Raw genomic sequence first — 27,175 nt, forward strand, 5'->3', positions numbered from 1 at the left:
AGGATAAGGGACCAGCAAGTACAAAGGCCCAGAGGCAGAGGTTGGGCCTGGCACCATCAAGGGGCAGCAGCGGGTCATGAGCCTGGTGCGTGAACAAAGAGGGCATGGATAGTGGCCAGACAGGTGGCAGGAGTCAGGCCAGGGAGAAGCTTAGGCTCTGAGGAGATGTGGGGCTTGGGAGGGTTCTGGGCAGACAGGGATATGATCTGACATGTTGTAAAAGGTTCCCTCTGCTTGTCATTTGGAGAAAGACTAAGCTAAAGGCAGAAACAAGCAGTGAAGAGGCTATTGAAATAACTCAGGTGAGAGACGATGGTGGCTTGGACCAAGGTCGTGGAGGGGAGCATGAGGGTGGTAAGCCTTGCTTGGATTCTGGGTAGATTTTGAAGGTAAAGCCAACTGGATTTGTTGATGGCACATATTGTGAGGGGGCAGGGGTGAGAAAGAGTCCAGGATGGCTCCAGGGATTTTGGCCTGAGCAACTGGAAGATCTGGAGCCACGTGCTGGATGTGGGCAGCGCTGGTGAGGGGGCGAGCTCCAGGGCTGAGTTCTGGGCATGCTGGATGTGGGGTGCCCAGCAGGCACCCAGGTAGAGTTCTGGGCATGCTGGATGTGGGGTGCCCAGCAGGCACCCAGGTAGAGTTCTGGGCATGCTGGATGTGGGGTGCCCAGCAGGCACCCAGGTAGAGTTCTGGGCATGCTGGATGTGGGCTGCTCAGCAGGCACCCAGGTAGAGACATGGTGAAGGCAAGTGGGTCTAGAGCTCCGGTGGTGAGGGGCAGCCTGGGCCAGAGAGAAAAGATAATGAAAACGTGTGGGAAGAGCCCAGCCCAGAGCCCGGCCCAGGCAACACTTAACCAATGCAGGTTTCTCTCTTTGTCACAGTCGGTCATAGGTAGTGGCACCTGGGAAGCCATCAACTCTGAAACACCTGTGAAATCCCCGAGATTTGCCCTTTTGGATCTGGAGAAAGGGAAGTCATATGTCTTCAGAGTGCGAACGATAAACCAGTATGGCATGAGCGATCCCTCGGAGCCCAGCGAGCCCATCGCCTTGAGGGGGAAGCCAGGTACCTGTGTGATGCCGGAGATGGGGGCAGGCCAGGCCAGGCTGTCAGCACCCAGGCTCAGGACCCCATGGCTGCAGGGACAGAGCCACGCCCATTTCTCTGTCCTCGACCACGTCTATCTACCATGAAGCTGAAAAGGAACATGATTGCCGGCCTGTAAAGTTTTAGGACATCAGGAATCACATTTCTCTGGGCAGGAAGCTCTAGACATTTTTTTTTCTAGATCAGCAATTCACAAGTTGCAGAATCCAGCTGGGTCCAGCACAGGAGCCGAGGGTGATCAAGCAGTCCCTCAGTTCTAAAGGTCTCCAGCCAGAGCCTGATCCTGCCTGGTGCGGCCAGGAGGGAACCCCTGAGCAGGCCTCCCACCCTCTCCCTCCCTCTCGGGGTGGAGGCTAAGCAGTCCCTAGCCTGGCTCACCAGGTAGGTGGGACACCTCTCATCCACACAGCGTGGGCCTGGGCAGGTCATTTCTGTGCTGCAAACCTTGGTGTCCTCCTCGCCCCACCTCTGGCTCCTTCCTGAGTCTCTCAGCAGCAGGTCCATCCTGGTCCTGACTTCCCAGGGTTCCCTCTCTCCTCTGAGGCCTCTGAGGTCTGGAGTTCTTCCCTTTTTGATCAGATCAGATCAGAGGGTTCCCTGAAGCTGCCATCACCAACTAGTCCTTTAAGGGGCCCAGCTGTAGCAGTACCCATCCGAGAAGAGCCTGATACACTGCAGGGCCCATTTGGAGAAGATTTCAAAGTCCTAGATTTGCACTGCTTCAATAATGTAGAAAAGATAGATACATACATACATACATACATAGACAGACAGACAGACAGATAGATAGATAGATATCTCAAGTATAAATAGGTTGGTGGGCAAATGGTGTTTTTCTTTAATTCTGACTTGGTTAACGTTTAGGCTTGATTCAGGGGCCAGTGAGTGGTTTGTGATTGGATGTGGCAATCTCTGGACCACAAGGCAGCCTTGGGGCAAGGTTCTGGTACAGTTCAGAAAAGGAAAGGAGAGAAAAAGAAGAAAGAAGAGGTGAGGAAAAAAGAAAAGGCATTTACTTGTATTATAAAAGTGAAATGATTGTACAAAAATGGGAAAATATAAAAGAAGCGAGAGAGTGAGACAGAAAAGAAGGAAGGAAGGGAGGGAGGAAGGGAAGGGAAGTAAAAAGAGAAGTAGGAAGCTCCTGTACTTGCCATTCATCCAACCATCCACCCATCATCTAGCCATGGCAGCCCCTATCTCAAGGAGCATAGTCTCAGGGAGCCAAAGTTGAAGCTTCAAGGAAAAAAATGAAGTTTCCCAGAGACTGAAGATAAAGACAGGAAAACTGTCAGACTTGGTGACTTCTAAAGGGGGGGGGGTGGATTGTAAAGATTAATGAATGGGGATTTTAGTGAGGAAGGGAAGATGTTTAGAGGTAAAAGGGGAGAGGACTTCTAGAATCCGGGAGTCTGGGGCACACCTCTGGGACTAGGAAAGACCTGCCCAAAGCCTGAGGGCATGTCTGGAATGCATGCCCCGCCCTGGATTGCTGTGGGGGGTCCCTCCCCGCCTCTCACACACTCCACCCTCTCCCCAGCCCCGTAACTCATCATCTTCACTCAGCCCACATTTCTGTTTTTTAGCCACTCTCCCTCCTCCAACTCAAGTTCAAGCTTTCCGAGACACACAGACCTCTGTCTCCCTGACCTGGGAGCCTGTGAAGGACAGCCCAGAGCTCCTGGGTTATTACATCTACTCCCGGGAAGCAGGATCATCCGAGTGGCAAACGGTTAACAACAAACCCATCCAGGGCAACAGGTGAGTGTGCCCCATCCCTTCCTGCAGCAGGCCACCCCAAAGGAGGGGCCGCAATCTTGATGAAGCCTCCCGTTCACAATCTGGTTGGGCACTGGGCACTGTTTGAAGCTCTTTTCAAATATTAGGTCATTTAGTTTTAGCTGCAATCCTATGAGCTTAGGACTACTACTTTCATTATTGTTGTACAGATGAAGAAACTGAGGCACAGAGCAGGTAAGTGGCTTGCCTAGACTCCTTTTGCTAGTAAGTGGAGGAGCCGAGACTTAACCCAGGTGACCTCTTTGTCAGCAAGCGCTTGCTAAGGGCATGCTGTTTGCAGATAGCAGTGACTGGCTAGGTCTTATCCCTCCAGGAGCTTAGAGACAGAGATAGGCAGGAAGTGCGGCCAGGGAGGCCGTGATTCAGGCTCCACACCCACCTCTCACTCACCCAGTGCCCCTGCACAGAGACATGCCCTCTCTGAGCCCCTCCTGCCTTTCCAGCTCCCACTCCCCTCGGAGTCTCTCTCCTCACTCGGTGGCCCTGGTCCTTGCAGGCAGAAGCCTCAAGGCTTCTGGGCTCAGGACGTCTCTCAGTGTTGAGGCTCCATGGGGTCAGGGGCTCGGGTAGTGACACTCCTCCCCTCCCTTTACATCAGACAACGAGCCAAGCTCTGAGCACATCTGTGAGCTCCCCTCACCCTGCGCCCCGAGCCCCAAGATCATCTTACCCAGAAAAAGGGACAGGACCTTGTGCCTCATGGTCACTCATAGTTTGTCACTGTTAAAGTTCTCAAGTGGGAAAATGATCGAGTTTTGGACAAGTTAGTTCAGAGTCCAGGTTCTCCCTGGAACGACATCTCTCCCCTGACTTGCATTCAGAGGTTCTTCCCTGAGTGGGGGCCAGGGGTTGAGGAGAGCCACGTGAAGAGAGTGGCACGTCTGAAGAACGTGTCACATGTGGGGCATGGCACGCTCCTCTGGTATGTCCAAAGAACTTGTCTCATGTGTGCATGCCATCAGTTACATGTGTCCGAGCTGAAAGGAGGCTAAACACTGCTGCCCAGGAGCGCTGCCTGGGCTGATGGCGCAAAGGGAGCTTGGCTGGGCAGTGCGGTCCCGTTCACCCCTGGACCACGAGCTCCACAGAACCTGGCTTACAAGAGATGCTCCAAAAAGATCTGAAAGAACGAATGAATAACCCGTGGGCAGGCACTGTGCTGGGATTCGGGGCTGCGGTCCAGGTTGTGCTCCTAATTGGCCCTGTGCTGTGGGCTCAGCTCATTCCTTCTGGGGGAGCCCTTCCCTACCTCTATAATGAAGAAACTGGGCGGTTTGATCCATGAAGGCCCCTCCAACATTCTAGCATTTGGTTCAACTCATCTCTGTCAACAGGGGCTGGTCTGGGAAGTCACCCTCAGCCTCATTCTGCCCGGTGCTTCGTCCCTCCCAGAAAGGCCTGGCCCGTTACGTGTGCATGTCCCTGACACTGTGTCAGCCATCAACACTTGATTTAAGTCCTCGGGACCCCTCAGGGTCAACTGGCCCAGAGAAGCTCCCTGTAGAACAAAATTTGCTACAGGAAAATGTTGATAAGTGAAAAGGGAAAAAGAAACCCACAGTTCGGGTCTTACGAAGAAGGCGTCGGATGGGAAGGACATTTTTCTCTAAGCCAGAGTGTCCTTATTTGTCTCTGGCTGACAGTTCTCTTTGGGGGGATCTTTAAAAGGATTCTGTGTTTTAGAGTCACAGCACCTGTGCAGATAGGAAGAGCCAGGTGTCGTGTTTCAAGGACAAGGTCCAAAGTCCTGGAGATGTACCAGGCTGCACAGTTCAGGAGCTGGCCACCTGGGCCTTCAGTTGGTACCTTTCCCAGTGTATGCATTTTAATGATGGGTTCCAGAAGCCACATCCTTTATAACCTTAAGGACCTCATCCTCCAGGGTGCAGGCATCACTTTGGGGCCAAGGACAAGGTCTTTAGGTAAGAACTGCCCCAGAGGCTTCAAATCCTACCATACTGGTGGCCACTTACCCTACAAGGTTCTAGAAAGTTCAGAAATATCTCTGAGCTCTTTGGTCATCCCTGAAGGCTGCACATTTCTCTCCCAGGTTTACGGTTCCTGGGCTGAGGACGGGGAAGGAGTATGAGTTTTGTATCAGGTCAGTCAGCGAGGCTGGAGTGGGCGAGAGCTCGGCCATCACTGAACCCATCAGGGTCAAGCAGGCTCTGGGTAAGTCTCCGGGATGGGTGTAGCCTGCAAGCTTCTGGGGGCAGTCCTGGGCTGGGCAGAGAGCCAGGGCCTTACAGACCACTTCTTGGAGAGTCTAATTCCAGAAGCCACAGGGGCAGAAGCCTCCTCAGGGAATCTGTAGTTAACCTGACCACCTCTTCCTTTGGGGAGGAAGTAACCATGGCCTGAAGCCATGGGGTGAAGCCTGACCAGCTCGGAGGCCAGGGTGGTGCCCTCCACATGGCAGAGTCAGGGTTACCAGTGGATGCCACCGGCTGTTAGACCCCCAGAGCAGGGTGGGCACCCACCGGGGGAGGCTCATTGCCACCCTCAGGCCACACTGCCCAGTCTGGCCACCACTAGGGAGCAGTGGCCCTCACCTCCTTGCCTCCCCATAGCTACACCATCTGCCCCATATGATTTCATCCTCCTGAGCTGTGGGAAAGATGATATGGTCATTGGGTGGAAACCCCCCAAGCGTCGTGGAGGCGGCAAGATCCTGGGCTACTTCCTGGACCAGCACGACTCGGAGGAGCTGGACTGGCATGCAGTCAACCAGCAGCCTGTCCCCACCAAGTTTTGCAAGGTAAGGCTAGCATGTGGCCACCAGCCTGGTGTCCTGACTTGCATGGCAGGGAGACCAGAGATCGGGGTTGGAGGTCCTGAGGCTCAGAGAACTTCAGTTTCCTTGCCTCTGATAATCCAGCTAATTGTCACGTGAGGACCAATTTTGTTCACAGCCCCCATAGACTGGGCACTGCTGGGCACCTCGCCCCCTGCCCCCCCCAGCCTCAGCCTTCACAGTCTGTTTCTGCTCTTCAAGGTCAGTAACCTTCATGAGGGCCACTTCTATGAGTTCCGTGCCCGGGCGGTAAACTGGGCAGGTGTTGGCGAGCTGTCGGCGCCCAGCGGCCTGTTTGAGTGTGAAGAGTGGACGATGCCCCAGCCAGGTGAGAGGCCGGGAGCCGCCAAATTCCAGCACCTGCCCTGGCCTTCCCTCCCTCCCCAGATCTAACCTATGAGATGAACACAGCCAAGCTCTCTGTGCGTTCAGGCTTGCTTTGTTGGTCCCGAACCCCAGACCCCTGGCCCCGTCCACCGACTGACCCTGTAATCCCTGACACAGACAGTCTTAACCTGGCCAAATCAAGAGCCCCGATCTTGATCACTGACCGGCCCTGAACCCCCATCCAAATTACCCTCTAGCTCAACACGCCATCTGAGCTTTGATTCTCACCACAGACTTCATCCCAAACCCCAAAGGCATACAAACTTGTCCCAGTTGGCCCAGGACTTTCCCGGTATTACCACTGAAAGTCCCATGTCCCAGTCCTGAACACACAGGGTGGACTGGTTGCCCACACACCACTCCCACAGATGGCCCCATTAGCTTTCTCCCCACGAGGCCCTCACCTCCCCCTTGGGAAGGAGGGGCCACAGACTTCCATCATTCCGTTCCACTCAGTTCTGTTTTCTGCACAAAACCTTTACCTGAATGGCAGATCATTACTGTGTGTGATGCTTTAGGCAAAACCACTTACAAACAACTGATATCTATTGGGTACTTACTGTGTATTGACACCTTCTATAAATTATGTCATTAATGCTCACAACAGCACTCTTTTATAAACTCTATTATTATCCCCATTTTACACGTAGGCTAAGTAACTTGCCCAGAGTCTCCATAGCCTGAAAGGGCGGAGCAGGGACATGAACCCTGGTGACCCAACTCTGGAGGTCACACCCTTAGCCTCGACATTAAACACTGAAATGGCAAAGAGATTAGAAGGATTAATGCTGCCTGGGATGGGGTGGGGAGGATTAAGAATGTTTCCGAGAGGAACTGACACTGAGCACACTCTGAAGAGTTAACTGTTTCAGACCTAGCTTTGTCATGAGGCCAAGGCCGGCCAGGTCCCCACCAGAGCAGGCACTTCCAGGCCTGGCTGGGACTGAAAGATTGACAAGCTTGCTGACCTCGCACCCAGCTCACTGCCTGACCGTCTGGCTGGCCATCTGGCTGTCCGGCTGCTTGCCCAGCTGCCCATCTTCCCACAGGCCCCCCATATGACGTGCAGGTGTTTGAGGTCCGGGCCACCTCCCTGATGCTGAAGTGGGAGCCCCCACTCTACAAAGGAGCTGGACCCATCACCGGCTATCGCATCAGTTTCCAGGAGGAAGGCTCTGAGCAGTGGAAGCCAGTCACTCCAGACCCCATCTCTGGCACCCACCTGAGGGTGAGTCCCTGCCCCTTCATCCTCTAACCCTAAGCCTTTCCTGCCACAGGAGATGGCAAGACTATAGAACATCAAAACTGGGAATGACCCTCAGGGATCACTGTCCTCACTGAATGGCAGGAGAGGACCAGAGAGGGAGAGTGGCTTAGCCAGGGTCACACAGCAACTGGGTAGTAGGTACATGGAGCAGATTAAGACCACTAACCAGCCAGACCTACTATCAAAGGAAAGGCGCACTGGAAACTGGAACCCAGGAGAGCAACGTGCTCCAAGCCTGTCCCCCCTCAGGGCAGTTTAGCCCTTCTAGGGGTCCACAGTGTGCAGTTCCCTGGACTCCTCGGCTAGGGTTGCAGAAAGGGTGGGTCTTTGCCGTCCTCAATGTTCACCCTTGCCCTGCCTTTCCCCCAGATTTCTGACTTGCAGCCGGGGAAGACTTACATATTCCAGGTACAGGCTGTGAATTCAGCTGGTTCAGGGCAGCCGTCCATGCCCACTGACCCTGTACTCCTGGAGGACAAGCCAGGTAGGGGCGGGCAGAGGATGCCAGGCACCCCTGTGGGCCGTGCCATCGAGGGCAAAGGTGGGTGGGCTAGGAAGGGGATACGGAGAAGCATGTGGATCTGCAGCAGAAGGACAGGACCTGCGGCCTCCTCTCCGCCCCCACCCCACACTCCTTCCCTCCCGCCTGTTTCTCGCCCACCTCCCACTCTCGTCGACTTCTGTGGGATCCCGAGATATGAACATATCATTTCCATCTACTTGAGGGATCTCCTATCTTTTATATGCCACAGGCACAAACTCATACAGCTCTTCATGGATATTTAAAATAATATCCAGCTTCGTTTCAGACACCTCACATGGCTTTGCCTGTCTTGCAGTCACCACTCCCAGGGTCACCTCCTACCACACATGCCTGATGCTGGGCTAGGTCCTTACACTGCCTGGCCCTCCCAACCAGCCCCCGAGGTCGCCGTCATTGTCCCCACTTTAGAACTGACTTCACTGTAGCTCAGAGAAGTTAAGTGACCAGGTCACACAACTAGTATATGACAGAATCACTCAGCCCTCCTCTCTATAAAGCCTGTTCTTCTTTCCATTCTTCTAACTGTTCATTCATTCAGCAAGTATTTGGTGACGCCCACACTGCACTGGGGACACGGCAGTGAGGAGAAAGCTAGGTCCCTGCTCTAGTCTGGGGGTGGGGGGGCAGGACGAATGAACAGTAAACAAGTAAATGGTGAAGAAGACAGTGGCAAGTGCTGTAAACAAAATCAAACAGGGTGATGGGCTGGGGTGGGCATTCCTTTAGCCAGAGCGGTTAAGGAGGGCCTCTCTGAGGAGGTGACTTTTGAGCTAAGAAGGACCCAGATCATGCCAGGCCTTTGGAGGCCACAGCAAAGAGTGTGGGGTTTATTATTTCACTCAGGTGCAATGGGCAGCCACTGCAGGGTTAGAGCAGGGGAGGGGCCTGACTTGGTTTATTATTTCTAAATGTCCGGTGCCCTGTGTTGGATCCCACCCACAGATGCCCGGGAGATCAAGGTCGGTGTGGATGATGAGGGCTTTATCTACATGGCTTTCGAAGCCCCTGAGGCCCCCGACTCCGCAGAGTTTCAGTGGTCCAAGGACTACAAGGGCCCACTGGACCCACAGAGGGTCAAGGTCGAGGATGAACCTAACAAGTAAGTGGGGATGGCGGGGCAGCCCCACTAGCCCACGGGTCCCAGATGTTGTCGGATGAGTCTGCAGAAGCTCGTGGGTGAGACCCCCCAGCAGGACCCCCAGATAATGAGCTTGTGAGGGCTGCTTGGTCTCTCACAAGGGATGCTGACTGCCACGTCGGGGGGAAGTGAGGGAGAGCGTATTTGAGCAGCTGAAATGCTGGCATTCTTTTGGAGAAGGAACGCGTGTGACCCAATATGGGTGCCTCTGAAGGGACACTTGGGACATGGTTTCCAGCCTGCATGCCAGCGACTTGCTCTTGCAAGTTCTCTGGGCTCAGCTTCCCCATCAGTGAAAGAGGGGTTAGGGTGTCAAGGACCCCCAGGTCCCACTCCTCGGCCCCAGCAGCTCTGGCCTCAGCCCTGTCCAGCAGGAGACACAACTGATCACCTGAACCCTGGAGGGAGAGGCAGGCCTGGGGGATGTGGCAGTATGAAGATTGTTCCAGAAAGCCCAGATAACGGGGGCCATTGACGGTGGCAGGCCAAGCTCGCCCTGGGTGGGGGACTCCAGGAGGCAGCCACCTCTGCTTGGCCGGGGCCTGGGGCAGGGGTGTAGGGCCTCTGAAAATGATGGAGACTCCCCAGCTCCCAGGCCTCCAGGCACAAGGACCCTCTGCTTCCCTGTCTCTGCCAGGTCCAAGATCATCCTGAACGATCCTGGCCTCGAGGATCTGGGCACCTACTCGGTGGTGGTCACCGATGCTGATGAAGACATCTCAGCCAGCCACACACTGACCGAGGAAGGTGATGCCCCCATTCCACTGCCGCCTCCCCAGAGAGACAGACCCAGACCAAGAGTCCCAAACACAAATACCCCAGAGGCCAGCAGAAGCAACAAAAATAAGTAAAGCAGAGATTTCCAGGGAAGTAGGTCCTTATCCACCCATTCAGTCAATGAATACATCTGCCATATGCCAGAGACTGTCCTAGGCACTGGGGCCTGATTACACCTGTGAGCTCAACAGGCAGACATCCTCACACAGGCAGAATGGAGTTCACACTCTTTTCATCTCTCTCTCTCCTTCTTTTTATCTACTTCTGAGAAAAGCAAAGGTACCAGTGAATTATTTCACTTCCTTCCGTAGTTTAAGAAGAACAACAGTGTAAGTGTAAATTGCCAATGGCAGTTGGTCTGAGGAATGAGGGTGGCAATAGGGAGCAGTGGGGACTGTGGCAAACCAGACAAGGGATGCAGGTCTAAATGGTCATCCGTGTTTGATGATTTAAACTGAAGTGGAATCGGTGCTGACGACCAGCCCTCTGCCATCCCCCTAGCAGCTGAGGGACAGCACATTGTCCTCCCTGCTGATTGCACATGAAGCCCTTTGATTTCATTAAGAAGCAGTAGCCAGATAGGTCCAGATTCCAATTTTAGTTCCACAGTTTCAAGTCATGACACCTCTCTGGGCCTCAGCCTCCTCATCTGTAAAGGGGGGATTATAATCCCTGCTGCCCCAAGTGTAAGGGTGTTGTTATGCGGACACACTGAGATGCGTCTATGCAAACTAAAGCCATTCACAAAAGTAATGGGCTTTGTTTTTTGTTTTTGGACTGGATGTTTGCCCTGAGTCCAGATTTATCCTATTAAGCACTCTGGAGCTTACCAGGGAAAATGAGATACGGGCCCTGCCCTGCCAGTTCATCCACACAGCACACATTTATTGGGCACTTGCTGTGTGCCAGACACTCAGGTCTGCTCAGCTGAGCAGGAGAGACCAACCTAACACATGGAAGCAGTTAGCCATGAGACAGCACCTGCAGGCCTGCCCTAGACACGCAAAGACTGAAGTGCTCAGTGTAGGAACCAGACCCTCAGATCCTAGGACAGCACGTTACAGCGGGATAACGAGGAGGCTTAGGAACAAGGGGCCCAACATGCTCAGGAGGTGGACAGCAATGCTCACCCCATAGCATCGTGTGAGGACTGCTGAGAGGGTGCAGAGCCTGCACACAGTAGGTGCTTCTCTGGGGAGGGGACTCAATCTAGGCCTGGAAGGACAGGGAGAATAAGCAATCTCAGGGTGGCCTGTGGTAGCCCCCTCACCCCCCACCCAGTGCCCCAGAGCCAAGGCCCCCAGTGCTCGTCATCCACCCTTCAGCAGCCAAGTGGCCCCAAGCTGAGGGGGAGCCTCTCGGGACTTTCCCCAGCATGGACGCTGGGGTGGCTCCCACAGACCCCGCTGGCCCGGGTATCTCAGTCTCTCTGCTTTCTTCCTTGCTCTTCCCTGTTCCAGAGCTGAACAAGCTGAAGAAGTTGAGTCATGAGATCAGAAACCCAGGTAAGCATTCCAAGCTGCCAGCTGTAGGCAATTCAGCTGGGCCCACTGGGGTGTCCTGAGCAGAGCTGAGTTGGCCAAGAGCCAGGAACTAGCCTAGGGGCAGAGGATGGGGGTGTCGGGGAGGGTCAGAGATCCAGGGAGTCCACCATCCGTGCAGGGAAACAAGCAGCCAGCAGGGAGCACCTGGGGTGCGAGGGAGGACAGAGTGGATGGTTCCTTCTTGGAGTTTGGATCCTCAAAACCCCTGCTTCCCTCCATTGACGAGGAGTAGCGTGCTGTCCCCAGGGCAGAGGCACAAACTGGGGTGCATATTGGAATCACCCCAGGAGCTTTTCAAAATCCCCATGCCCAGGCGACACCCCAGATAAACCAGAACCACTGGGACTGGAGCCAGACACGGGTGTTTTGTTTTGTTTGTTTTGTTTGTTTATTTTACTGGAGGCACTGGGGACTGAACCCAGGACCACGTGCATGCTGAGCACGTGCTCTACCCTTAGCTGTCCCCTCCCCCAAGACACTGGTGTTTAAAAGGCCTCAGGGAGCCAGTGCTCAGTGCCCCACCAGGGGCGAGAAGTATAGCCTCAAAGCCATGGGACGAGGAAACGCTTCCCTGAGATGAATTCAACTTGGGGTGACTGAATGCGGAAAGCCATCCCCAGGCCTTCACCCCAGCACCCCAGCAGTGTCCCCTTAGACTCTGGAGCACTGCACGTCAAATGTCCACGGTGTGGTCAAGGCGAGGCTGATCGGGAAGGGAGGAGGGTGCCCTGCCCACCCATTCCTTTCCTCTGTCTCCCAGTGATCAAGCTGATCTCCGGCTGGAACGTTGACATCCTCGAGCGAGGAGAAGTGCGGCTTTGGCTGGAAGTAGAAAAGTTGTCTCCGGCTGCTGAGCTGCATCTCATCTTCAACGAGAAGGAAATCTTCAGCTCACCGGTAACTGGGGGCTCAGAATTCCTAAGTGAGGTTCCCAGCCCAGGAGGTGGCCTCATGGACAGTGGTCTCCACTGGCCAGCACCTCCCCCTAGTGGACGTTTCAGTAATTGCCACCTGCTTTGGCTGTCACGGTGATGGGTTGGGGGTGGGGACACCTGGATTCTAGTACCTGGGGGGCAGGTGGTAGGGCCATTAGACACTCATCAATGCAAGGGACACTCCCACAGAGAATTTCCCATGCCCCCACAATTTTTGAATGTTCTTCCAGACATTCTTAAGATGAAAAAACTTACATTCATGCTTATAATTATGCAATCCTAGACCGTAACTGAGATGTAAACACAAGGAATTTTTTTGTATTTTTTGCAGTTTTAATATACACTGAATAGAGTTTTTATTCTACTAGCCACATTACCTATGAACTTTCATTCATTTTCCTGTTCTTGTACAGAATAGTCTTGATATTTTTGCGTTTCTTACTTCTCTTAAATTCAAACCAATTCATTATAAATCAGTGCGGCATGCATGGGGTTGTGTCAGAGCATCTGCATATTGAAAATCACTACTTTCATTTCCTCTTCCTATTACAGTTGGGGTATTACACTGCTTTTTTAAAAATCATGTGTACAGATAAATTATATTAGTCGAACCATAGGAGTTGCCCACATTCAACTATTTTTACTTACAAACATGGCAATTTAAATCTCATGAAAGCTTCAGTCTTCTTTTTCTGTTATTTGTGAGTCTAATCTCCAGAGGGCCGAGTGGCCATCACTAAATGTGTGTTATAAAGAGGAGAGCTGTTCAGACAGAGGACAAACTGCTCAGAGCTAGATGTCAGAAGGCTCATGTCCATCCTCTGTGGGTTGTGTGCCATTGGGCAGGTCTCTTCATCTCTTCATGACTCAGTTTCTGCATCTGTACAATGGGGTTGGAGAAGCAATTGAGGATCAGGAGAAGCAATTGAGAAAATAGACTTGAAATCTCTGCATAGAGCTTACGTGTGACCTTGGCTTATGGTAGAAGAAGTGTTACACAGCCTGGGCTCTTAGTATACATTGGGACTATCAGATGCCCCTATAGAAAAAGAAAAACAAAACTAGGCAATTCTCTCAAATCATACATACAAATGAATCCAGAAGGCGTAAGGGCCTAAATGTGGAAAATAAAATGTTTGAAAACTGCTAGAATATGACAAAATGTTAATGAGTGTTAATTCTGAGTAGTAGGTACTTAGGCTTTTTTATATTATCTTTTATAGTTTTATGGGATATTTTTCCCTATTAAATTGCAAAAGAGATAGAAAATAACCTAAAAATGTGGTGCAGGAAGAGTTGCGGGCTTATTAGTAATTGCAGTTGATTCAAGCACGGAAGACTTCTTCTCGTGCCTGCGTGGACCCAGGGTGTTCTTAGGGGCTGGGTTTGGGGAGAGTCCAGTCTATACACAGGACAGGGCTACCCGGGGCCCCCCTCCCCAGTCTCTGAAGGCTTCTAACTCAGCATGTATCACCCCCAAGTCTGACAACACCCCTATTTGCGCCCCACAACACAAATTCCCTGGGATTGGAAAAGGTCAGGAAAGAGTCTCTGTGTTTGTTCTCCCCAGAACCGCAAAATCAATTTTGTCCCAGAGAAGGGCCTGGTAGAAGTTATCATCGAGAACTTGTCTGAAGATGACAAAGGGTCATACACTGCTCAGCTCCGAGATGGAAAAGCCAAGAACCAGATCACCCTGGCCTTGGTGGATGACGGTCAGCCGTGCCCCCGCCCCATGCACCGGGCCTCAGCTCTCAGCCCAGGGGTGTTTGCCCATCCTGAAGCCCCCCTCTGGACCTGCACCCCTCTTGGCTCACACCAGTTCCCCACTTTGTGTTCACAGAGTTCGACAAACTTCTGAGGAAGGCAGATGCTAAGAGAAGAGACTGGAAGAGAAAACAGGGTAAGAGCTGCTGGGATGAAGTTCAGAAGCCTCGGCCACCAGGCCAGCGTGCAGTGCTGGGCAACTTCTGGGCTGTGGGTTAATAGATTCCTCCACCCAGCTGGGCCCCTGAGGGAGGGCCACTGCCATTCGATCCAAGGCTTTCCCCGTGCCAGAACGAAACAGCATTTGCCCAACCCCGAGAGTGAGCGTCAGCTTAAATTTTACACCCTAGGTGCTTCCCTTGCCTCACCCCAGTATCCTCCCTGATGGGGACAGAATCTGAAAAGTCCTTGGTCTTTAGGTGCCCCTCCCCAGCTGCCTTCCTTCGTCTTGCCACCAGATGGCGCCCCAGCCGAACCTGGCGCTCTGACCGGTGGGCGTGTTTATTTTGCACTCCCAGGTCCGTATTTCGAGGAGCCTTTGCAGTGGAAGGTCACGGAGGACTGCCAAGTGCTGCTGACATGCAAGGCAAATCCCTCCCCCCGCCTCCAGCCCTGCCCCCAGGCCCAGTGGAGCCAGATCTGTGGATGTCCCCAAACCTGGTGGCTGTCCTTGCCCCACTCCTCCAAATCCCATACCCTACGCTTGGCTGATCCCACAGCGGGGTGGGTGGGGAGGAGTTTAACCAGGGATTCTGCTTATAATTGGAAAACAAAGCCTTCCCTTGCGGGGCTCAGGGAGCGGAGTTGGTGTGAGCTGGGTCAGCCCTGAGCTGGATCTCCCAGCTGCTCTGGGAGGGGCTCTAGGGGCCAGGGGTCTCTGTGATATTGGGGTCTCTATATGTCGAGGGGGATTCCCTGTTTCTGTTAGTAGCCCTGCCAGACACTGTGCTCAGCACTTCAGAGCATTCTACTCATCTGCCTCACAGCACTTGTGAGATGGGCATTATGGTCCCCACTTTACAAATGAGAAAGCAAGTGGGGACCAGTAGCTCAAGACCACATGGTAAAAGGTAGAGCCAAGAACCTGGGTTTTAACCAAAGCTGGTGCTCCTTCTCAGCACCCTGCAGCCTTTTAGATAGCTGGAGGACGATGTAGGGGAGGGTGCATTCCTAGACGCATGTCTGTAGCAAACTCAAAGCACCTACTCTGCACTAGACACTGCCAGCACTGGGCACACAAGGATGAAAAAGTGGTCTCCTTAGGCCTCTAGGACCCCACAGTCCAAAGCAAGATCATGAGAGAACATCGTGCCTCCCACTGTGGTGGAGATGTGCAGGAAATTGATTACTCCTGATAAGGAGGCACTCTGGGGTGCATGGAGGAAGACTTCCTAGAGGAGGTGACACACGCGTCTACAAGGGAAAATAGGATAGGAAAGGGATCAAGAAGCAGAGGGAATACCATTAGCAAAAGTCCAGAGTCCGGAAGCCATCAGGGGAGACATATGGTGAGGAAGGAGTTGGCTGAGATTTAGCACGAGAGTGTGTGTGCGGGGAAAGAAGTCATGTTTGTAAAAAAAAGTTCTGATGAACTGACTCTTCACTTAAAAGAGAAAGCCTGATGGAGACTCCTCACTCCCCACCTTCCTCAGGCGACCAATACCAAGAAAGAAACCCGCTTCCAGTGGTTCTTCCAGAAGAAAGAGATCCCAAATGGTCAGTATGACCCGCAGACGGGAACAGGGCTTCTCCTCATCGAAGAGGTAAGTGCAGCTCTGACTTCAGGGCAGCGCCAGGGGCACTGGGCAGGGAGTCAGGACCAGGGTGAGGCAAGTGAGGCACGCATCTCGTGCACAAGATTTAAAGGGGGCACTAAATAGCTCAATAATTAAGATAAATAATATTTTATGCAGTATTTTTAAAAATCCAAGTTAATGTCAAAAAAGACCATGGGGAAAACAACATCAAATTTTTAAATAAATTTGGTATTGTTTTGGTGTTGTCTCAGACTGGGGACAGGACGGTTGTCTCCAGGAGAGGCAGGTCTGGGCAGAGCAAAGTGGGCCTGGAGCTCACTTCTCCCACCCACGTCCTTCCCGTGGCCCTCGGAGGAGTGGGACCTGGTTAAGATAGAAACGCAAGGCTTATTCTTAAATAGGCAGTGTTTTTCTGCCCTGTTGCTGATTTCTGTAGCTTCACTGTGTGACAGAGACAAAAGCAGTTTGCTGACTAGGAAGGAAATAATGATTTCAGGATCTTCTCCCAAATCCCAGCCAAGACGATGCCAAGTTGGCCTTTGTCATCACAGTACAAACTCCTCGCACAGGGTTTGGCATCAAGTAGGTGCTTAGTAGCTACTGAGTCTTGCCATAATCATCCCGCCTGCTGGTGTGGAACTTCCTGGCTTCCCAAGAGTTATCTCCCTTGATCCTCACAGCAATTGTAGCACGTAGCCAGGGCAAGGATTATGCCACCATTTTACAGATGAGTAAACTGAGGCTCAAAGGGTTTAAACACCAAAATACTAGTTTAAAGAGTGGGGCCACAGTCTCTCCAATCACCCTCCCCGGAGTCTGGCTGGGACTTTGGAGCCTTCACTGAGGGAGCGGGGAGTGGATGTAGGAGAGGACTGTTGGGGTTCAGCTCTTTGATCCCCGTGTTCAGAGATGCTTCTACCTTGACTCTTGCCTCAAAGCAGGTTATGTAGAGATGGTCAGGGTGAGAGGAGCCCTTTGAGGGAACAGGGAAGCAGATATCTCTCCCCAGGCCCTGAAGGAGACACCGTGTAACAAGAGGGCACTGCTGACCTCTGACCTTGCTTTCAAAGTATAATCCAAGTACTTGCTTTGTTGACTCAGGCTTCATGTGGGGTTGACAAGCATGTGCCGGTAAGGACTTTGTCCTGAGCAAAAGAGAGCACACTTCCTTCTGAGAGATGCAGAGGGGTCCCTCCATCCAGGGCACTGGGGAGCAGGGCAGCTCTGCTGGAGGGTGCATCCTGCTCAGCCCAGCTCTGCAAGGGGGGCTCACTCTGCTCTGCTCAGAGCAGCTACCTGAGAATCCACGTGCTGAGTGTCTATTTCTGCCCTCAGTTCCCCACCCCCACGCACCCCCAGGCCCAGACAAGCCCTGAGCTTAGGGCTGTGGAGCTGGAAGGAGCCTTAGCAATCACCCATTGCAGGTGGGTAAACTGAGGCCCAAGGAGGAGAAGCGGGTTGCCTGAGGTCACACACAGAGTCAGGGGCAGGCCTGGCACCCAGGCCTCGTGGTTTGCTGACCAGCGCTCCTTCTAGAATCCATGCCAACACCACCGTCTCTCATCCTCCTTTCCAGCTGTCCAAAGAGGACAGGGGAATTTACAGAGCAGAGGTTTCCGACAACCGAGGGGAGGACGACACCATCCTGGACCTCACGGGCGAAGGTAGGAGCCGGAGACGTTAGATATGGGCCAGCAGGGCCTCAGGGGGTTCCCACTGCACCGGGAGATGTGCCATGACCTGTGCGGGAAATTTTATGGGATCCCCATGTCACTTGGGGCAACGGAGGCACAAGGGGGTTAAGTGACCTGCTCATGGCTGCACAGCTGGTCAGTGGCCAGGAACTGGTCTGTGTGACACTGACACCCGTGTTCACTGCAATATCCCACAGTGACTCCAGGCTTCACAACCTGGAGCCTGAGTTCTCTGCTCTGCCCCACAGTGGACCCCAGGCTCCTCACCAGGCTTGTTGGCTTAGCCTGCAAGAAAACTGTCAAGTCGGCCCACTTGTCCCCCATCCATGTTGCCCATTGTTCCCCTCACCAAGCCCTGTCAGTCACGGAGTGCCCCGGATCCCCTTTGCCCCCAAGCCTGTGCCCCGAGTGCTGCTCAGAAGCTCCACCAGCCTTTTCCAAGGCCATCCCCACCCTGATGCCTCCCCAGGGGAGCCCTCCATCAACTGACCATTCTCTGTCTCCCTCCAGCCCTGGACGACATCTTCACTGAGCTGGGCAAGATTGGCGGTAAGCAAGCCCCCTCTTTGCCCAGCCCTGTCCTGACGCCACAGAGACCCCAGGGGACCTCCAGCCAGCCTTGGCTGCCAGGGGTGGGTTTACTTTCCACCTCAAAGACTGGGGGAGACGTTCATGCTCCTCACCACACTGCATCCCCCCACCATGCCCCAGAGCAGGGGCGAGCTGACTGCCCCTCACATGTGCTGTCCCAAGGGCCTCAGGGAAGATTCACCCTTCTCCTCTGCCTCCCCAGCCCTCTCTGCGACCCCACTGAAAATCCAGGGGACTGAGGAGGGGATCCGGATCTTCAGCAGGGTCAAGTACTACAACGGGAAGTACATGAAGACCACCTGGTTCCACAAGTAGGTTGGCCTGGCCCTGGAGCCCTAGCCAGGCTGGAGGGGCCCAGCGTCCAGTCCCAAGGGCTTGGCAGAGAACAGACCTGCTGTCCACAGACGGAGTCAGGGACAGGGAACAGCTGTCAGAGGCACAGCAAGGAGGCTCCCAGGGAAGGTGGGAACCCTGTGCTGAGATCACTTTTCCAGAATATCCATGGCCACAGAAGGAACACTGTCTCACAGCAGCATCTGGGAACTAGGGGAGGGAAGGATGCAGGGACCAGGGAAAACCAGGTCATGTGGGTCATGGTGCCCTTGGGGTCTTTGCAGCCTTAGGAAACTCAGGCAGCCAGGCTGAGGGGAGAGGTTCGGGCAGAGGAACCTGTGGGGCCAGGGCTTGAAGGCAGGATCGGGTGTCAGAGACTCAGCCAGGAGCTAAATGACCCCAGAGAGTTTGAGAGCAAAATTTCCTAGTGCTTCTTTTGTTTGTTTGTTTGTGGGGTTTTTTTTGGGGGGGGGTAATTAGTTTTATTTATTTATTTGTTTGTTTTCTAATGGAGGCACTGGGAATTGAACCCAAGACCTCGTGCATGCTAAGCACCTGCTCTACCACTGAGCTATACCCTCACCACCTCCCAAAGCTTCTTATTTGCACACCTCAGCCTTGTGAAGCAGACATTACTGTACTCACTCTGTGGAGAAGGCCAGAGTGACTTAGTCAGATTTGTCATATGGGTGAGACCAAGGCCAATCCGAATTTCAGAACAACGAGGCTCCTTCTCTAGAATTTCTGAGCCCCATGACTAAGCCCAGTTGTCACTTCTGCAACACAACGCTGAGGACATGGTCCAGGTGTCTCCAGGAATGAAATTTAAGTAAAGAAGGAAAGGAATTTTTGTAGTTTCTAAGAGCTAAGGGAGAGTGATTGTGGGAATAAATCCTGAGAGGTTTGTTTTTTTTTTAATTAAGTTATAGTCAGTTTACAAGGTGTCAATTTCTAGTACTGGGAGGTTTTAAGATGAGGAAAAGGATGAAGTCAGGCAGTGACTCCCATGGGTGGGGGGTGAGGAGGTGGTCACTGACCCTGAAGCACCATTTCCTCAGAGTCCCAGCCTGCAGAACATGTCACAAATACAGGCTCCGCACTGGCACAAGGCTTGATGAATGAATGCATGATAAATGGATGAGTACATAGACGTTTCTCAAACATCTCATGGAAGGTCACTTGCTTTCAGCCCACATATCTGGAAATAAAACCCCAGAAGAAGAGTTTGGGGCAGTGGTGCCTGCAAGATGGGCAGACAGCCAACCTGTCCTGGGCTGAGCCACGTTAACCATTTCTTTGCCCTCACATGTAGAGAGAAACGCCTGGAGAGTGGTGATCGGGTGAGGGCTGGCACCACCCTGGATGAGATCTGGCTTCACATCCTGGACCCCAAAGACTCAGACAAGGGCAAATACACCCTAGAGATAGCAGCTGGGAAGGAAGTCCGGCAGCTCTCAACTGATCTCTCAGGGCAAGGTGAGCTTTCTGCCCGTCTGCCCTCAGTGAAACCTATATAGAAAACCCCATGGTCTTTTACAGGGACTCCCATCTCCCCACCCAGTCCTGGCACTGCCCCAGGAGAATGCTAGAATGGAGAGAGTGGAGGAACAGTCAGCGCTGAGTCCCCGTACCTGCAGGGGTGGGGGTGGGGGGTGCAGATGCCCTGACGCTCCTTTTCCCCTTTTCCTTCTCACAGCTTTTGAGGACGCCATGGCCGAGCACCAGAGACTGAAGTAAGTTCCCTCTGCATTTCTCAGTGTGAAGCAAGCCCCTTGGGTACACGAGCACAGGACCCCTTCCTGGGAGGCCAGCCAGCCCCACCATTTCCCTGTCACCCCCTCACCTTCGCCTGGGCAGGACTGTCCTTTAACAGATGGAACCCCAAGCCTTTTTCCCATTTCTGTTTTTCAGAGCCCTGGCCATCATCGAGAAGAGTAAGTCCAGCCATATTTCTGTTGTTTCCATTTCTGAGTTTGGGGCAGCTTCCAAGGAATTCATGCCTCCTGGCAGGTGGCTGGAGTCCTGGTTCCCGGTGGGGTCTGTGTGGCTCTGGGCTATCACAGAGATGCCTGGAGCCCTGGGTGGTGGCAGCACGAAGATTAGGAGTCCCGGGATACCTGAGACCATGGGTGTGGATGCGCCCAGCGTGGGCCTGGTGCTGGGTAGGCACGTGGGCGACGTCAGTAAGACCCCAAAGGCAGGGGACAGACAGAACCCAGGCTGGGCTGGACTTTCTGAGTGTCTCTGGGAGGGGACAACTTTAAGCTAAAGCTAGTTCTGGCTGTCAGGGCACTGGAACCTCATCTAACGCAGGGCACAGCTTCTGAGCTGCCTGGGGGTACTGCCAAGTCCACGCGCTGGATTTCACCGGGTCTCCCCCAGCCCGTTCTAAACCACGCAGTTCTAGGAGGCTGGCTTTCTGGTCTCACGGACCCAGCGGCTCAGTGTAGGACTTTCCATGTGGGAAGGACTCCTGGCAGCAGAGCAAGCAGCCCAGGACAACCTGACAACGGGGAAGGAAACTGACACACTGTGAGAAACAGACCTGGAACCCCGCTAGCTTAGGGCCTTTTGTGGGAGAGGAAATTCGCCCTATATGGCGTCCTGTCCCTGAATGTCCTTCCTTGGCAGGAAGTGCAGGCCTCGGCGTCTGTAACTGAGATCTAGAAGGGGGCTTTCAGGATCTAAGTGCATTAGGACCCCTCGCAGGGGGCGTGGCCACCATGGGGGGAGCTCAGCCCAGAGACCGCCCTTGTCATTACACCACCAGCTAAACACTTGCCACTCGCCCCTCATCCTGGAATGCCCTGGACAGAATGCCCCCTCCAGGACCCTAACAGAGCAGGTCTGAACTCACCGTATCTGGTTGGTGGGACTTGTGGAATTGAAAGTCAAGGGAAACGGATCGTAGCACTCCACTGTGAAGGGCCTTGTATACATTTCTGCCCACAACAGCATCCATCTCTGGGTCTTCCCCACCTTGAGCCCCATTTCAGGGTCCTGTTCCCCTACATCTGTTGCACAACCAACACCCCCTCCCAGCTTTTTGCGTGTCCCTGATCCATGGTCTAGAGTCCTTTCCCAAACCTTGATTGTGGCATACAGAAAGTATATAGACTTCCTACTTAGTGACTTGCAACCACATTCTCTTGCTGCCCAACCGCCATGGCCACCAGGTCCCCCTTGGCCAGAGTCAGGTCCCAAAAGCTTGCTCCCTTAGCTGGTTTGTCACACCTATTATGAGCCTTTTGCAAGTTTAAGGCTCAGAGGATCATATTTACCTTCTTTCCCAGTTCCCAAGGGGAGGGCACCTCACTGTCACCTCTAGTTATCACCAATCATGACAATAAACTCAAGTCAATGACAGAAACACGTTATGTTCCCTATCCTGTGTTTATGAAGGCAAGGAAATACGTAATACAAGTTTAAAGATTTCCACGCAAAATGACAAAAATAGGAAAAAGAAGCATTGCTTAAAAATAAACCTCAACTCTGTGGAACCGGCTTGTGGGAAGCAGCTGGTGGGAAAAACCTTCATCACTAAGGGTCTCATTTTTCCCTTCCAGATCGTGCCAAAGTGGTGAGGGGCCTGCCAGATGTGGCCACGATCATGGAAGATAAGGTACTGACAGTCCTCAGCCTACAGCCAGCAGTCCCACGTGGGTTCCCTCCTTTGTCCCTCAAAGAGCACCAAACAATGAAGCACTGTGGATTCCGGAGCCAAAGGGGCTGGATCCACCCGAGTCTGGCCAAGTGACCACACCTCATTGGTCACGTGCAGTATGAAAGAAGGACACTGAGCCTGGGGTCAGGCCCCCGGGGGTGCTCGCCCAGCTCTACTCCATCTCTCTGGGCGGTTCTGGGTCATGGACTTCTGTTTGTGAACTTCAGTTTCCACAGGAGTTTGACTATATGATCCCTAGAAGCCCCTTCAGTACTGCAATTATGCAAGTCTAATATTCCAGAAAATGATAGCTCACATTTCTATGTTGTTTACTTTGTGCTAGGCACTATTCCATTCTTTAAGCGTCAAGGCAACCACATGAAATTGTGTTATCACAAGAGGCCCTTTAAGCTGAGGAAACTGAGGCCCAGAGAGGTTAAGGGACTTCCCTAAGGTCACACAGCTTAAAGGAGCAGAGCTGAGATTCACACCCAGGCAGCCCAGCTCCAGGCTCTGAGTATTTGATCACTACACTAGAGTGCTCTGCGTTGAGCTTGTTCCAGAATTTTCAAACTCAATTCATAAATCTTTATGTTAAAGCAATATAGCCTTATTTGCATGGTAAAATTATAATGAAATGTACAACTGAAAGCAATAAATGACAAAGTTCAGGCTGTTCTGGGGCAGGTGATTGCTAGAGTAATAATGGTCTGAAATTCTAATTAGTGAGTAGTCAGAAAAGTTGAGGATGGAGGATGTGGGGATAAAGAAAAACATCTCCCTTTAGTGTTATTACTTTATGGGTTACAATAAAACACACATGATGAATTTATCACAAGGCGCAACTAATCCTGGGGGCTCCCTGGGAGAGTGAAGGTGAGTGCCAATGGGGATTACAAGGAGGTAAGACTGAACGTTCCCTTCCTGTCCCTTCAAACAGACCCTGTGCCTGACCTGCGTCATCTCAGGAGATCCTATACCCGAAGTCTCTTGGCTGAAGAATGACCAGCCTGTCACCTTCCTTGACCGCTACCACATGGAGGTGAAGGGGACAGAGGTCACCATCACCATCGAGAGGGTCACCAGTGAGGACAGTGGGCGCTACGGGGTCTTTGTCAAGAACAAATATGGCTCCGAGACGGGCCAGGTCACCATCAGCGTGTTCAAGCACGGGGAGGAGGTCAAGGTGCTGGAGATGTGACGGACGGGTTCAGGCACAGCCCGAGGTCTGGTCTGCATGGACCAGTAGGGCCAACCAGTGGGTCATAGACTGGCACAGGCCCTGGGTTGAGTCAGGGGGAAGGGAACAGGGTGGAACCTGGGACATGGGAGTGGGGTGGAGTCGACACACTGAAGTGGAGAAGTAAAGACCTTGCTGGGGTCCTGAGAGGCCTCCGGAAGAGCGGGGTCAGCCCTGGACTTGGAATGGGCGTCCTACGTGCAAAACTGTTTCAACTCTAAACTCTGTGAGCCTTGTCTTTCTCATCCATCAAATGGGAATTCTTACTCCTAGGGAGTGTTCATGAAAACCCTTTAAAGCCATGCACCAGTGGTTCTCGACAAGAGGAAATTTTTATCTCCCAGGGAACATTTGGCAAAGTCCAAATTTTTGGTTGTTAGGGCTAGGGGTGTCCACTGGCGTCTAGTGGGTAGAGGCTAAGGATGCTGCTAAACACCACAGCCCCCTCATCGACAGGATCATCCAACCCCAAATGGCCGCAGCACCAAGGTTGATGAGCCCTGCCAGAAACTGACGCATCACAACATCCCTCCTTAGGATACTATATTTTCCATCTGCTGAAGTTCAACAAACATGCATGTGAAATCCAGCATGTGCAAGTGGAGGATGGCCTTGGGAGCACAGAGATACATAACAGGCAGGCTCCGCCCTCAAGGAGGCCTCAGTGCAGTAGGAGAGTCGGACCTGGGTGCAAATGATTCCAGGCCAAGTCAGATGACAAGGATCATAAAACAGGTCCAAATAAACTTCCACTAGTGGTCAGAGGCAGGAGACAGGTGTTCTTCCCAACTAGGGACGTTGGGCCTTAAAACACCTTCATGGAACTAGTAGAATCGGTGTTGGACCCTGAAAAATGAGTCCGATTTGGTGATGGTCACAGGAGGAGGAGATTTCAAGGGCAGGGAATGTGAGAGCAAATATGAGGAGGCTGGGTAACGTGCCTAGGCAGCCTTGGGTACCAGGCTGGAGAGTTGGATGAGTTCAGGTCCGCTTCCAGCTCAGGGCCTCTGCCAGCATGACAGACACTGGTTGGCATTACTTGATGGACCTCAATACAGAGCTGGGTGTTTCGCCACCCTCCAGTTTCCTTTTTTTTTTTAAATAATATTTGGAGGGGGTGGGGTTTATAAAGTGATAGATGTTTGTGGTACAATTTTGGAAAACCCTGAAAATTATGAAGGAGAAAATAAAAATCATCTCTACGCCCAACACCAGAACATAACACCCACCTCTGGTTTCTGAAATGGTTTCCGAATTTAAAGATAAAATGAATCACTGCTCCATCCACCACCTACACATGCATCAAGGCGTGATGGGTAATTTATATCCCCAGTAGCTCCTGTTCCAGGCTGCAGGTGCAGTCAGGCCACATGTTCAATGAGGGGGACTTGGGGTTGCTGGGAGGCTAGGGGACCTGACCATGCCCTGGCTGACAAGAAGTATGGGGAATTGGGCAGGTCTTGAAAGCAAATACACCCAGACTTGAAGCCATGCACTCACTATGTGATCTTGGACATTTTTTCTTCTTTCTCTGGGCCTTGATTTCCCATCTATAAAACAAGAAAGCTGAAAGATCTTTTTTTTCTTTTACTATATTTTTTACTAAAGTATAGTCAAATGTACAATATTATATAAGTTTAAGGTTTATAATATAGTGATTCACAATTTTTGAAGTTTATGCTCCATTTATAGTCATAAACTATTGGCTATATTCCCTGTGTTGTACAATATATTGTTGCAGAAAAGTGTGTTACAGCTCAGTGTTACAGCTCAGTTGTGACAGCAACCTAGATCTGGGCGAGAGACCAAGCAGCACTCGGAGAGTTGGAGAACTCAGGTTTATTACACCAGCACCAGCGGGCCCAGAAGAGTTAACACTCCAAGCTCTGGACCCGGTCTGTAGGTTTACACAGGCTTTTATAGGCTGCCAGTTTACAATACGCAACATCTTATGCAAATAAGGTATAATAAAAGTTGACTAATTAGGAACAAGCTTTGTAGAAATGGCCCAATCAGGAGTGATAGAAATAACCAATCAGGAGGGAGAGAAGTAACCAATCAGGAGTGAGCTCCATGCAAATGAAGCACTACAAATGGACCAATCAGGAGTTATCTCAGTGAACCAATAGAATTTTAGGGGTAAGTTCCACTTTCCTAGAAGTAAGCCGTTTCAGAAGCACAAAGTGAGGTAGAGCCTCTGGGCCAGGGAACCGGATGGCGCTGGCAGGAGAGTAGTGGCCCTGCCTGGGGGTCCTGCCGGTCTTCTTCATGAGGCTTCCCACCTCAATATCCTTGTAACTTATTATATACATAGTAGTTTTTACCTACCCATACATTGCCCCACCCCTTTTCCTTCTCCCCACTGGTAACCACTAATTTGTTCTCTGTATCTGTGAGTCTGCTTCTTTTTTGTTAAATTCACTAGTTTGTTGTGGTTTTTTTTTTTTTTTTTTTTTTTTTTTTGATTCCACATATAAGTGATATCATACAGTATTTGTCTGAAAGGTCATTTATGAGGGCCTTTTCAGTTGACAGTAAGATTTTTACTTCCCAGAACTTGATTCTCCTTTGCTTTTCTCTTCTTATGATGATGTGATGAAGAAAAAGATTCCACTCTAGCTGTCCCTTCTATTCTCATACTTGGAATCTCAGAGGAGAGACTTGGCTTCTCCTACATGTCAGTGAAAAATGTCATGAATTTCAAAGAAAGCGAGAAGCACAGTCTCCATGCACTCTACCCTTAAAACCATAGCAGCCTTACATATGGACTTCATCCCCACACACACAGCACCCCCCTTCTCTTTCATGTGATCTTCACTCCAATACAGGGAGGGAGGCAGAGATTGTGATGATGACAGTAAGTCACATAGGCGCAGCACTTAAAAGGTTACGAAGCATTCTCTTAGCTCAGTGCTCATCAGAGCAAATAGGGCAGCATCATTGGCCCCATTTTTACAGATGTGACAGTTGAGAACCCAAGCAGTGCATGGCAGAGTCAGGACAAGTCCCTGGGTCCTGATTCAGAGGACATTCTGTTCTGCCACACTGCCCATGATCAATGCAGACCGTATGCGGAGCCTAGATGTGAACTATGTCTAAGTTCTCAATAAACCCCTGAGAATCACTGAAGTAATGAGTGAGCAAATCAGTGAGCAGGCAGGTAAATGGAGGTGGCTTCTTGGCCCCAGTGTCCAGAAGGGTAAAATTTTCTCCAAGGGGAATGGGCGGGGAGGCGTTGGAAGGGGAGAAAGGTACACAGCAACTTGTCATGAGTTCTTCCCTGAGAAGCAGCTATCCTGCCCATTGGCCCTGATGGAATATGGTGTGAGCGCCCCCTGTTGATGGGGTGTTGGTTTTACAGCCTAAGAAGACGCTCAGAAGCAGTGCATCAGGGGGTTGGAGATGCTGAGAGCTTCTTGATTCGGTGACAAGCCAATTTGGGAGTTGGTCCCTGCTGTGCTGCATATAGACAGTGTCTCTTTGTCCAGTCCTCCTGGACAGAGGGCCCTGCATCATGGAGCAGTCTTGCTGAAGACGAGCATCCCCGTTGGCCCTCATTTACTCTGCTCTCTTTTCCCTGCTCCCATCTCACAGAGCCCCGGGCTCAGCTGGTTTTTCCACTAGGGTCTTACCTAGGAGGACTGTGGACAGGGCAGGTCAAGGGTTGGGCAGTAGGGGGTGGAGGTCCCGAAGACCTTTCATTGTTCTCTCTCTCAGCTCCTCCCACTTAATCCCAATGAAACCTCAAGTACCACTCAGGTGGGAGAAAGTGGGGCTAACCTTGCTAAAGGATATTGTGATATAATTTTTAAAAAATTATTATTTGGTCTT

At 52.0% G+C, this 27,175-nt stretch overlaps 1 protein-coding gene across 1 annotated transcript in view; it reads left to right on the plus strand.

Annotated features, from left to right (window-relative positions):
- MYOM3 (myomesin 3) overlaps positions 1-24,535 on the plus strand; it is a 44,337-nt gene extending 19,802 nt beyond the window's left edge. Inside the window, exons 15-37 of the mRNA XM_010989803.3 lie at positions 887-1,070; positions 2,699-2,873; positions 4,963-5,084; positions 5,483-5,670; positions 5,908-6,034; positions 7,143-7,321; positions 7,730-7,844; positions 8,847-9,003; positions 9,680-9,789; positions 11,280-11,324; positions 12,124-12,260; positions 13,869-14,013; positions 14,142-14,201; positions 14,584-14,651; positions 15,718-15,828; positions 17,399-17,486; positions 18,027-18,065; positions 18,310-18,418; positions 19,753-19,916; positions 20,137-20,173; positions 20,352-20,374; positions 22,007-22,062; positions 23,045-24,535. Of these exons, the coding sequence (XP_010988105.3) occupies positions 887-1,070; positions 2,699-2,873; positions 4,963-5,084; positions 5,483-5,670; positions 5,908-6,034; positions 7,143-7,321; positions 7,730-7,844; positions 8,847-9,003; positions 9,680-9,789; positions 11,280-11,324; positions 12,124-12,260; positions 13,869-14,013; positions 14,142-14,201; positions 14,584-14,651; positions 15,718-15,828; positions 17,399-17,486; positions 18,027-18,065; positions 18,310-18,418; positions 19,753-19,916; positions 20,137-20,173; positions 20,352-20,374; positions 22,007-22,062; positions 23,045-23,305 (2,700 nt within the window). The 3' untranslated portion in view covers positions 23,306-24,535. The remainder of the gene's footprint in view (positions 1-886; positions 1,071-2,698; positions 2,874-4,962; positions 5,085-5,482; positions 5,671-5,907; positions 6,035-7,142; positions 7,322-7,729; positions 7,845-8,846; positions 9,004-9,679; positions 9,790-11,279; positions 11,325-12,123; positions 12,261-13,868; positions 14,014-14,141; positions 14,202-14,583; positions 14,652-15,717; positions 15,829-17,398; positions 17,487-18,026; positions 18,066-18,309; positions 18,419-19,752; positions 19,917-20,136; positions 20,174-20,351; positions 20,375-22,006; positions 22,063-23,044) is intronic.
- The last annotated feature ends 2,640 nt before the right edge of the window (positions 24,536-27,175 follow it).

Source organism: Camelus dromedarius, chromosome 14, assembly GCF_036321535.1.
Source record: "Camelus dromedarius isolate mCamDro1 chromosome 14, mCamDro1.pat, whole genome shotgun sequence".
NCBI lineage: Eukaryota > Metazoa > Chordata > Mammalia > Artiodactyla > Camelidae > Camelus > Camelus dromedarius.